Below are 13,152 nucleotides of genomic sequence, written 5' to 3'. Positions count from 1 at the left end.
CGAGGTAGTTTCGGTCGATCGCGAAGGTGTGATGAGAAAAAAAAAAAAGAAGACATCAGCCATATTTTTTTTTTTTTTAACTTTAGCACATCGCGCATGTGCAAACAACGACAGTACAGGAAAACACGCCATCAGTGAGTTCCCCCCTATTTTAAACTCTCGCTTAAAAAATCTTATCAAACGTGTACGGATGCTGAAGTAAAGAAGACAAAAACGTATCACTTTCATACGAAATGGCAGGCGGCCCAGGTGTGCATTTTCATTCGTATGGTGTTTAGTGATCATTAACGTGAACTCAAGATAGTTACAAAATATGTTTATGGCTCAAGATGTTGTTTTGTGCAATATTGGCTCGTGCGGTTATGCAAGGCACACAAACATACATTTATACATAAAGAATACTAAATATACTTTAAAGTAAATATGTTTCACATTTTTGTAGTGGGTAGATTTTTGTGATTTGGACATTCTATTTTATTATTGGTCATTCTAAAAAAAAAAAAAAAAAAAAAAGTCACCCTCCTCCCCAACCGGGTTCATCGAGAGGCTGGATGTTTGAAAAGTAGCTCTTGGGGTAAAAAAGTCTGGGCACCACTGATCTAATTCATAAAAATAAACAGGGGCATCTGAAACCAATTGGATACAAACAATTGTAGTTTTATATTTATTAATTGAAAAAATATATATCTAGAGGACAAGAAGGAAAGTAAGTGACTATTCAGGTTCCAGATTCTCCAAGTGGCAATCAATCGGGTATAAGTCAACCCGGAGTCCAATCAATGACAAAGGTTTGGAGGTGTGGCTTAAAACCGTTCTGCCAACAAGAAGAAGTTTTTACAAATGTAAAAATGTCATGAAGCATTGCCTGATGTGCACCGTAAACCAAATTCTGACATATTTTTCACTTCTGATGACAAAAACATCTTAAGAGTTAAAGAGAACTGTTGCAGGTTTTCTTGTCTCATTTTCTTCTGATTTTGTCCATCTTAAGGCCATAGAGTAAATCCACTTTTTCAAAATTTAAATGCCAATTTTTATATTTCAGAGCGTGGTTGTTGAAAACCATTATCTGGAATATTAATAAAACTTCTGTGTTAACTCACCTGGTAAGCTCCTCGTGCAGGTTGTTGGGCTCAGAGGAGTAGAACTTAACTCTCATGTGGAGGCAGTACGGTGGGCCAACTAAAAAGGTGAAATTACATCAGGGATGTCAAACATCAGAACTGTTTACTGCACATAATACCAAACGTTCCAGCCGAGAAAGATGAAATAAAACAGCAAGGCCAGATGCATAATTCACATGCAGATTTGATTATTCTCACAATAACATTTTTGCACTTGCTCATAACACTGTCAAAAAAAAACATGCTCTAATTTGTTTAGGAAGAAGGGAAAGTGGGGCTTACTTTTTACTTGCTTTTTGATACTTTTCGTCACATCAAGCCAGTGCTGAAATATAAACGCAACAATTCATTAAGCAATCCTGAATGTACAAAGGCAATATACCAAAGGAATATTAGCGGAGTTTTTTGGATGTTATGAGACTGCGTATGTGTTAACTAACGAATTGGCAAGAGAATGTATATGTCAATCTTGACCCAGCCCCCACTTTGCTTTGTTCTATGCTAGATCTGCAGCCTCTATGGATCATGAAGGAAGTCAAGAGAGGAAGAGCTGCTGACTTTGATGGAGCACGTGGAACTGAGCGAAAGAGTGAAGAACTCCGAGCACCGTGGTGTCCTCTCCCCCGCATTCCTCCTTTCAGACTTCTCTCCCACTCTTCCTCCAGCCCTCAACGATGCGTCCCTCCCCTCTGTTAAAAATCTTCCCGAGCGTCGACCCTCGCAGGCCGTAGTTACCGGCACGCCGACGACTCAACTAACCGAGAACCAGCTGACACTCTAAGCTGAAAAGAGGGCCAGAACCAATCCGTTTAGCCCAGCCACTAAGGAAGTGACACTCAGGTCATTTGGGTTTTGGGGTGGATTCTACAAGTGCCAAAAAAAAAAAAAAAAAAAGTGAAAATTCCTCTTCCCTTGGATCAAATTATAAAGGGACGTCCACAACCCAACAACATTTTTTGAAAGATGGGACACATTAAATTGCTTGTTTACTAAGGGTTGATCAGCGGGAAGATTTTTTTGTATTTGATTACCATAATTCCCGGCCTTCAGACCGCACCTGATTACATGCCTTAAAGAGTACATTTGTAAAGGAAATACAATTTGGTACATATATACGCCGCAGCTGTGTAAAAGCTGCAAGTGTCCACATTGAAACCCACGAAGCACGAGATATTTACAAAAAAAGATGGTACACAGAAAAGTTTAACGCTAAAGCTAGCGCTAATGCTAGCGCCACGCTAAGGCTAGCGCTAACACGGCCGGTTAAATAAAAATTACCGGTAAATATCACTGCGACACGCCAGTAACACACCAGCAACATGTTAGCGCAGCGCTAACAGGGCCGGTAAAAGTCACTTGCTTGGCACACATATTACACATTCTTAACTTGTCCCCTTGAATGGCCCCTTGCAGCCGGTAGAAAAAATGCACAAATTAGCTGCATAGCCGCATAAACCGCAGGGTTGAAAGCATGTGAAAAAGTCACGGCTTGCCGGCCTACAAGCCGTGTTACGAAATTACGGTAGGTTATATGACGCCATTAGTTAAAAAAAAAAAAAAAAAGTCATGCTAGTACACCTGTCCCCAACCTTTTTTCACACCAAAGATTGGTCTATGCAAATATCTTGCCAGTCTCATATCGTGTTACGTAACAGTGGGGCTAATTTCCATACTCACGTAAATCAAGTAAATTTAGGTGCACTGACTTTGGTAAAGATGATCTTTTTGGTTTTAGACTTTTTGGGAAGGATAAAACCAAATTTCCACTGTAATTGTTGCTCACTGGTGTATTTTGAGTAATGCTTACAGACACGTTATTAGGACAGTATTAAATTGTGAATAAAAAGAAAAAAAAAAGAGCACCTCACCGGAACTTGGGCAGAGTCCATGAAGCGCAGGCCAAAGTAGTCTTTTTCGACTATGTCCAGATGGTACATAATCTGGTCAAACAGCTCCTCACCTTTGGCTTTTTTCTGATAAGATGGCCCACGAAAAGAAAGAGAAAGAGCCGTTAGATTTCTCAGTGCTGATGGACCCGTTTACTAGCGTTAAACAACAAACATGAGCATCAAAATTGTGTTTTCCGTCTTGTTCCTTTTGTGGTTATTGTGTTCCATTTTGTGTTGAGGTGTTTAACTCAATACATGTATGAGTAAATCTTTTAAAACGGCCTGAATAGGAGTTGCCGTTTCCAACGAGGCTGTACCAGTTACTGCCTGTGTTCTGCTTGGGACTGGAAGATCTCTCCCTCACACGGAGACACACACACACACACACATACACGTCTTCCAAACTTCAACTTGAAGCATGGCGACAGCGTTGCCATGGCAATGGGGGTTTAAGTGCCCCAGACACTCTGCAGCTGAGGGAAGTGGGGAAGCTGGACACGCTGTGTGATCACCTGACTTTTCTGTGGGCATTCCAGTATTTGTGCACCATATTTTGTTTTGAGAATTACAAAATATGCATATGATCTAATAAAACCATAGCGTAGCATTCATAAACTCCTTTTTTTCCATGCATTAACCGTTCTACGCTGGTGTGGTAAATCCTATTTGGACTCGTTTTCAACATACCCAGGACACTCGGTAACAAAATTAAAGGACATGACCCATCATCAGTAACCAAAGTTTGTTCACGCACACACATTATTTATGTTATTAGTGTGCAACGCAGAGGGGGCCGGACCCCTGCGAGTTGGCATAGCCGAGGAGGCAGAGGGCACCCCTACAGTACCCTTGGGAGAGCGAGAGAGAGAGAGAGAGAGAGAGAGAGAGAGAGAGAGAGAGAGAGAGAGAGAGAGAGAAGAGAGAGAGAGAGACAGAGAGAGAGACACCGCACAAAGGACTCATTGTGGATGTGTGTGTTTGTGTGCCATGCTTTGTTACAGTACTTCAAGGTTTTTGGGTTTTTTTTGTTCAGTTCTTTAGCACTCTAGTGGCACGTAATCACACAAATATGTTCCAAGCAGTGAGTCAGAGGGGTACAATTCAGACATTTGATAAAAAGATTTGCACATACGTTCTCTCAGTGAACCAACCATAAAATCAAAATGATAATACAAACTGTTTTCACTGCTTTTGTCAGGGAAAATGAGGAACACAGAAACAAAAAAATAACTGTGTAGTAGTAGTTACTAAGTGTACCGTAATTTCTGGCCTAATAGAGACATACAGTGAAGAAAGTAAGTATTTGAATACCCTGCTATATTGCAAGTTTTCTTAGAAATCATGGAGGGTTCTGAAATTTTCATCGTAGGTCCATGTCCATTGACAAGACCCAGCCACAACCCATCTTCAATGCTCTGACTGAGGGAAAGAGGTTGTTCCCCAAAATTTCACAATACACGTGGTCATCCTCTCCTTAATACAGTGCAGTCGTCCTGCCCCATGTGCAGAAAAACAGCCCCAAAGCATGATGCTACCACTCCCATGCTTCACAGTAGGGATGGTGTTCTTGGGATGGAACTCATCATTTGTCTTCCTCCAAACACACTTAGTGGAATTATGACCAAATAGTTCGATTTTGGTCTCGTCTGACCACAAAACTCTCACACATGACTGATAGACAGGTGGTCAAATACTTATTAGCATATGTATCACTCAAATAATTTGTTAAAAAAGTAAATCACACAACGTGATTTCTGGATTTTTCTTTTTAGATGATCTCTCTCACAGTGGACATGCACCTACGATGAAAATTTCAGACCCCTCCATGATTTCTAAGTGGGAGAACTTGCAACATAGCAGGGTGTTCAAATACTTGTTTTCTTCACTGTATTTCTACAATTATTATTTTTCACAGCAGAAAACATGTTTTGAAATTAGAGCAAATTGGAGATTTGGACCGGTGCCCTCAATCGGATTGTGGTTTACCTTTAGGGCTCCACTGTAACTACATTTTGGGACTCCTGCTGGAAATATTTTGATGAAAAATAAACCAGACAAAGGCATTGTGAAACTGCTTGCTGTGGGGGACACACAGGGGGGACTGATGCAAGACACCTGTCTGGACGAAGAAGGATACACATTCTTTTGCCCAAATTGCATTTTTATGTATTTTATGACTCTTTTGTGCAGACAACTTACCAAATGTAAGTTTCTCCAAGATGGAAACTTTAATAATAGGTCCAAACAAAACCTACTTAGAGAGGAGATTATCGATTTTTTTTTTATTTAACTGCTTGAATAAAAATAGTTGGTCTCTGAAGTGTTTGCCCACCCATCAAGTTTTAACTTAGACAAGCAAGTCGGGGGTGAAGGTTTGAAAGTTGGTTGCCATCGACGCTAAAGTGATGAAAATTGAGTCAAAGTCGATTAATCGATGACGGACGGCATTGATTTTTTTTTTTCCCCAGCAAAGAACAGCGGTCCCCAAACTTTTTCGCACCATAGAGCAGTTGCACATGAAGACATCATTCGACAAACTGACGTAGAGTCTAATAAAAACAAATGATTAAAATACTTACTGTATAAAACAATCAATTTTCCTCAATAGCTACCTCCTTAACCTAACCCAATTGCAGCACCTTCACGACCGCTACAGCTGTTATAACTGTCTCATAAGTTAGTGTCCACATTCTAGTTTGGATTCCTGCATTAAATTATCTTTTCTACCATATTCTACGACCGGTGTAATAAGATGTCAAACAATCCCAATAAATCGTATAAAGTCGAGAATTCAAAGTCAAGATCCTTCACACCACATTATTTTATGTACAATAGACCGTGAAAGCAAGTCATGTTTTTCTACTTCGTGTGTCCTGGTAAAATCAGTATCTCCCCACCCCCAAAAAAACCATACATCTTAAAATAAAATGAACAATAGTGGAACAAACTGGCGGCACGCTGGCCTCACAGTTCTTAGGACCCGGGTTCAATCCCCGTCTCGCCTGTGTGGAGTTTGCATGTTCTCCCCGTGCCTGCGTGGGTTTCCTCTGGGCACTCGGGTTGCCTGCCACATCCCAAAATCATGCAACATCAATTGGGCACTCTAAATTGCCCCAAGGTGTGTTTGTGAGTGAGACAGTTGTCTGTCTCCATGTGCCCTATGATTGGCTGGCGACCAGTTCAGGGTGTACCCCACCTCTTGCCCGTTGACAGCTGGGATAGGCTCCAGCGCTCCCCGCGACCATTATGAGGATAAGCGGCAAAGAAAATGGATGAATGGATGGAACAAACTATTTTCTTTGAATTCTGATTTTAACTAGTCATCCATAAATTTGTTGTGTAGCGGCATATCGCATAACATGATGAGGTGATACATTTGGACTTCTACATTTACAGTCATAACCATAACGTGGCCCGTGAAATAATTGAGCTTGACATCTCTGGAATAAAGCACCATATAATAAAGACCAGGCAAAAAAAAAAAAAAAAAAAAACAACTGTAGTAGGGGAATCCAAATACTATGTTACAAATATTAACCCTTTCCGGGCAGGGGCTGCAAATTTGCAACAGGTTTGATTTAATTGAAAATTTTAAGTCCAGAGTATCATTTTCTGAAAGTATCAGATTTTCTCTCTGCAAAATTTTATTTGGTCCAGAGAGGGTTAAAGGAACATTCATTTTACCAAATCTTGGTCATGAACACAATGGACAATATAGTAGTTGCATGAGACTGATGGCACCCCCTCCCATCCCACCTCCCAACCCAGTAGGTCTGTGTACCATACCAGAGGCATGCAGGTGGAAGAATATATATATATATATATATATATATATATATTAATTTTGTGAACTGAGCATCACAAAAGAGGAAAACACAAAGAAAAGGTAAAAAAAGGTAAATAGGCTTTCAGAATGAAGTCCGCTTTTTTAGTGTCGGCTTGGCGACGAGGTGCGTGTGTCATGTGATGCGGTCATGTGATTAGGCCTGTTGTCCAGAGAGGATCATGGAATTACAGGTGATCAACCGCAGAAGTACCCACATGTGAATATAGGGCTGCGTAACTGAAACAACAACACACTCTTCTTCTACTACTACTACTACTACTACAAGTACAGTATCGATAGTACTCCTGCTTTTCATTTGTAAAGAACCGTATTTCCACAATTAAATCACAGATACATTTATGATTTAGACGCACAATTACACAGTGACATTTGGCAACAAAGTATTTAAAAATCCAACAGTGGTGTTTCAGTGTGTATTCAAAGTGACATGAAAAAAAAAAATTGTAATTGAGCTCATATGAGTGATGAATATTTGCACCGTGCTCACACGAGTCAATTTATGTACTATTTAAACCTCCCTCAGACAGACCATAAATCAGCTATCATCCCATTTTGTAGTTTAGAGCTGCACACGTCCCATGAAGACAAGCGAATGATTTACATAAAATCTCTGTCATGCCTAAATTTTGAATTGTGCCAAATTAATAATTGGGTTATGTTGGTTCGTGTATATATATCTTTTTCTGCTCATTTGTTCATGTCCAACCATTTTCAAAAGGGCTTGTCCTTATTGGGGATGCAGGCGAGCTGAAGCCTGCCCGAGCTAACACTTGGGAAAAATACAGGGTACACCCTCAACTAGTCACCACCCAATGGACCTTTCCGACCTGTCAATCACTCGTACAATAATAGCCAATCAGTCAGTCAGTAGCGTGCGCTTGGAAAAGTTAATGTTACGAAGAAAATGGTCCTCGGGTGCGCTTGGGGAATGTACAATTCTGAGGAGAGATATCAAGGGGCCCGCTTGATTCATTTTCCAAAACCTAAAACACAGTTGATGAAGCGTCTACCATGGATAAAGGCTTGCTGAAGAGCGCACGTAGAGCTAAATGGGGACAATATCAACAAATACAGGGCTGTATGTTCAAAGGTAAGTGAGGGAGAAATATCTTCTGAGTTTGACTGAATTATTATCAGTGCTTTATACATTGCAGGAGAACAACTTTCACTTTGTGACCAGATGAATGAAGTGTGTCATGTTTTATGCCAAAGAGTCGGGTTAGTGATGCGTAAATGTGCCATGTCATGCAAGAGAAATGTCTATTTGCCTATTTGGATCACATCGTACTTCTAAGACTGAGCACTGGGTTCCATTACGAGCCAAGTCAAATGAATACACCCACTCACTTCTAAAGACTACAATGATATTACTCGTGATCTTTCCAAGTAAAAAGTACTCACCCTGCATTACATGCGCAGTACGATTCCACTATTTCATCCTGTTGGATTTCAATATGATTGTGAGGCATCAAACTTTTTTGTATCGATCCCCAAGATTTGGCTGTAACATTGTGTCCTACTCCGTCCAAAATCCGTGTACATATCCTTGCGTGAAATAGTTGAGACCTCTCTGTCAAAGTCTCTTGGATAGGTCTGATGCATTTGGCAAAAAACATAACCCAAAATTATCTGTATTTCTGTTCAATCGCCATTTTGGAAGCTTGTGGGATATGGCTAAGGGGGCGGAGCTTAAGGTCGCCATCGGAAAGGTCCATTCCAGCCTTTGTTAATGTATACAACATTTTTTTCAAGTACCCCCAAAAGTAAGGAGACCCAAGAATGGCTACAAGGTTGGAAAAAAATCATAAAATTGACATGGTGATAATCTGGTGTCAGACATGCCCAGACTGTTGAGAACATGTACTGTATATTTAGATAGCTTGACAAATGGGTAACTTCAGATACGAGTGCCACATGACAGCGAGTGCCTCTACTTACTTCGCAACAGGGAGCAGTTTGACGGATACATTGGTAAATCCATCGATCCATTTGGTTTGACGCTTATCCTCACAAGAGTCACCGGAGTGCAGGAGCCTATCTCAGCTGTCAACGGGCAGGAGGCGGGGTACACCCTGAACTGGTTGCCAGCCAATCACAGGGCACATAGAGACAAACATTCGCACTCACAATCACACCAAGGCGCAATTTAGAATGTCCAATTAATGTTGTATGTTTTTTGGGATGCGGGAGGAAACTGGAGTGCCCGGAGAAAAGCAAAGCAGGCGCGGGGAGAACATGCAAACTCCACACAGGGAGTGCCGGGATTGAACCCAGGACCTCAGAACTGTGAGTCCAACGCTTTCCAACTGCACCACTGTGCCGTACCAGAGAAGTTATTCAGTGACAAAAACTGTATTCTGAAGGTGTTCTAGTTCAGTGTCCACGGTCCGACAGCGAGAGATTACTTCTTACCGGCAGGTCGACGCTGACGTCGGTTCCATCCAACAGGGACACCCGGCAAGTGATGACGGATTTGGCATCGCCGGCCGCCGGGATGTGCGTGGTCGCGCGCTGGGCCTCCCGTAGCCGCGTTTTTTCTGCATGCTTGCGGATGGAGCGCCGCCCCAGCGTCCTGCGCAGGAAACTCAGCATGCTGGGAAGCGAGGGAGGGTCCGACTACGCCACCTGCATTACACAAAAAGTGGTTAAAACATGGCCGAAGATGGTGAAATAAACAAATAGTGTGGTGGGTCATTAGTTTTAAAGGCATTTGGAAAGTGTTTAAATCAAGGGATGATGAAGAAACATACAGAGCTGGCAGTGTAGGTGGGACAGTTGTACAAAACAATAAAAAAAAATATGGACGCAGCTAGTTTATATGTCACTGTAGTAGTTCAGTACTTTTAGTGTAATTTGACAATTACACCTAAATTCTTGAAAAAAAAAAGTGAAACATTGATATATAAATGTCACAAAAAGTGCAATGGCTTACTACATTAAGTTAAAAGTGCATTTGCAAAGGGATTAAATCATGGCCGATTGACAGTGACACAAACCGGAAGCTGAAAGATGGCACAGGTGTACGACATAAAATTTTTATTTATATAGGTCACTCACTGATAGTGCAGTGATTCACTGCTTTACAATTTAGTTTGGATATTTAAGTGGTCATTTTAAAAGTTATTCAGAAAAAAATTTATTCATAGATATAACTTATTTTGAATGTGAAATATATTGTTCTAAAATAAACCGTAAAGAAGCATTTATGACCCCAAATTGGCTTCCTATCGCAACACAAGTTAAACAAAATGACGATATAGCGACCAAAAAAAAAACCGAATTAAACAACGTAGTCATGTAAAGATAACAAACCTTGAAAAATATTACTGGGAATCCTCAAATATTTAATCCAAATAAAGGTTGGGGGGGAAACGCGAATATCAGCTTTATTTGTTCTCAGCGATGGGCCTAAGAGGAACCTGTAGGGAGCGAAGCAACAGGTGTGCGCTTGATTTCAGTCACGAGCCATGCCAATGCAGTGTCGGCGATTGCATTACGTGCGGGAAAATTCGGTCCGGTGAAAAGAAACGAGCGCCGCCTGGAGCTCTCGTCGGCTGGACCGAGGATACACTTGCCCGGCTGCGGACACTTGTGGATTCGGACCGAAAAGCCAGAAAGACTTACCGAAGTTCCTCCGTTAAATCCAGCGCGAAAGCACGCCCGCTTGCATTTTAATTTAGCGAACAGCAACATGGGGCAATTTTTAATGTCCGAATTTTGCTTCCTATTTTAGTCCGCCTCACGACCACTGCGCGAGATTTTCCTCTCGCAGGTCCCAACAGGGGGGAGGAAAAAAAAAAAAGCAGGGGAAGCTTTCCCCGGACGTGACGTAACAACAAACCAGAAACAACAACGGGATTTTTTTTTTTTTAAAGAAACATGCACTTTTTTTATTCTATCTTTTTTTCTTTTTTACGACGACAGTGTTGACGTTTACTATACATATTTGTTTCCAGTTAATCAAGAAACTTTAAGGTCGAATCGGCAATAATGTTTAAAATAAGAATAATGTTAAGTTCATCATTAAACACCTTAACTGGTATAAATGACATCATCCTCATTTTGCACGGTCTCACCTTGCGACGTTTAGAGGTTGAAAACGAGAAAAAAGGTCGATCATTTACCGACGAATTAGATTATTGTATTTAATTTTTATGGCCTAGAAGTGTATTTCATACACATTTACTGTGGTACTGTGATCGGAACACAGCACGCTACAGTGTTCGTGTATTCCGACTTACGTACGGCCGTCGTAAACCAATTGTAAATATCGATATATTTTAAAATAAGCAGAAGCGCCCTCTTCTGGATAGTTTGCATTAATAGTTTCTTGAATCAAGGCTTAAAAAGTTATGTTCCGACATAGAGTTGACTTAAAATGCTCTGCAACTTTAACGGACACACGGTCAAGGTTCTGAGTTTGAACCTCAGCTCAGGCCCTCCTGTAGGGAGTTTGTTGACTTTGGCTTCCTCCAACATGCATGGTATTTTCATTGAAGACTTAAATTGTCCATTGAGTGAACGTGATTGTTCATGGTTGTGTAATCGCAATTTTATAGGCAATGAATACTCTTTTGTGCATAACTTGGTCTTTTTGTCACCTTCTTCCCAATGCTGTCACTTCTGCTCTGTTTTAGTTTTGAAAAATCATGGCCACCAAACTAGAAAATAAATTGGAGTCACTTCTGAAGCTCTTAAGCATGCCTTTACTAAAACTCCAATATTATACACACTTGAAAAACACACGCGAAAAACATTCTGAAACTCGAGTCCACTGTACTAAACTTTGCATATTCAGATTCTCTCTATTGTGAAAGCAAGGTAAAAATAAAGAAGATAATGTGGCTGCACAAGCATGTACACCAACCTCGAACTGGGGATGTGGCAGCATTCAAAATAAAAATTACCAAAAAACAAATAATAATAATTCTGCAGCATTGGCGCAATCTCATAAGTCAAAAGTATCAGTCAGGAGCGAAGTAATGTGGACTCAGTAGTACCGGGCCACATGAGAATTGCAAAAATTAGTTTTTTTTCCCAAACTGATTTGAAGATGAGAAGAAACCTGGTTGACAGCAACATTGAAAGGACTACTGTGGTAAGAATAAAAAATAAACCTTGGGGAGTGGGTGTGGGGACCGAAAACGTAAGTTCTGATATTACCAAGTTTGATTTTTTTTTTTTTCCCTCCATAAGTCCAAACGCTATAACAGGCCAAAACGCGACACTGCTGATGACCAAACAAACAACATACCTGCAGTAGCTTGTTTTCCTTCAGCTTGAACGAGGGTCCCAGTCAAAGTACAAGGAATTATGAACAGTTCTAAACAGAAGTCCATGTGCTGGGAAACCCCCCCCCCCCCAAAAAAAAAAAAATGATAGTGAAAGTCTACAGGAACAGCTGAACTTTATTTGGGGTTCATCACGCATTTGAAATTGTGGCAGGTGTCTGTTGACTTTCATGTAACATGTTTGAATGTGATTTTGTAATTTTGAAAAGTAGCAACGCCCTCAGTTATTAGATGGATTAAAGCTGTACGATTACAAGTTGTGTTTTTACTTCCCCTCAAAAATGTCCCCTCTCTCTCTCTCTCTCTCTCTCTCTCTCTCTCTCCATCCATCCATCTATCTACTTAGCCGCTAATCCTCACGAGGGTCGCGGGGAGTGCTGGAGCCTATTCCAGCTGTCAACGGGAGAGGAGGCATTTTACACCCTGAACTGGTTGCCAGCCAATGCCATGGCACATCAAGACAAACAGCCAAACAGCCACTGTGAGGCCAATGCTTTACCAGCTGCTTCACCGTGCCGCCTTCTCTCTCTCTCTCTCTCTCTTTCACACATTTATATAACATTATCCATGACAATGCTGGAAAAAAAAGTGTTTATCTTGGTCTTATTTTTTTTAGTATCGCAAAAAGAAACCTTTAAACAGGGGTGTATAGACTTTTTATATATACGTCAATATGAAAGAAGCTACGGCGATCAAATTAGAAAGTGCAACCCCTTCTCTTGACCTCACTTCTGCAAGCGCGTAAAAGCAAGGTGACCCGAAGCGACATCTCCATGCTTTGACAGACCAGCTTTAATTGTTCACAATCAAGCTTATAGACACGTCCAAAGCACCAGTAAAACCAGGATACCAGTCAGAAAGAAACAACACATTTGTACGACACACACACACACACAAAAAAAAAAAGCTTCATTTAAAATAATCAGGAAAAACATCGTCTTGGGCTTTTAGCATATATATATATATATATATATATATAAATATATATACACACACTCGCC

General features: G+C 40.8%; 1 protein-coding gene across 4 annotated transcripts in view; it reads right to left on the bottom strand.

The window, feature by feature from the left end:
• Nucleotides 1-10,670, bottom strand: part of epb41l5 (erythrocyte membrane protein band 4.1 like 5) — a 35,790-nt gene extending 25,120 nt beyond the window's left edge. Inside the window, exons 1-6 of one of the 4 annotated variants that reach the window (XM_061841825.1) lie at nucleotides 10,358-10,489; nucleotides 10,173-10,279; nucleotides 9,273-9,485; nucleotides 2,993-3,097; nucleotides 1,407-1,449; nucleotides 1,104-1,182 (exon numbers count right to left, since the gene is read on the bottom strand). In XM_061841825.1, coding sequence (XP_061697809.1) covers nucleotides 1,104-1,182; nucleotides 1,407-1,449; nucleotides 2,993-3,097; nucleotides 9,273-9,452 — 407 coding nt within the window. In that variant the 5' untranslated portion in view covers nucleotides 9,453-9,485; nucleotides 10,173-10,279; nucleotides 10,358-10,489. Of the gene's footprint in view, nucleotides 1-1,103; nucleotides 1,183-1,406; nucleotides 1,450-2,992; nucleotides 3,098-9,272; nucleotides 9,486-10,172; nucleotides 10,280-10,357 lie in introns of all 4 variants that reach the window. The other 3 variants (XM_061841827.1, XM_061841826.1, XM_061841824.1) reach the window with 3 other exon arrangements.
• Nucleotides 10,671-13,152: the final 2,482 nt, after the last annotated feature.

The sequence above is a fragment of the Syngnathoides biaculeatus genome, chromosome 14 (assembly GCF_019802595.1).
Source record: "Syngnathoides biaculeatus isolate LvHL_M chromosome 14, ASM1980259v1, whole genome shotgun sequence".
NCBI classification, from domain to species: Eukaryota; Metazoa; Chordata; class Actinopteri; order Syngnathiformes; family Syngnathidae; genus Syngnathoides; species Syngnathoides biaculeatus.
The sequence above is the reverse complement of the archived record's forward strand: the minus strand, read 5'-3'. Positions and strand labels throughout refer to the sequence as shown.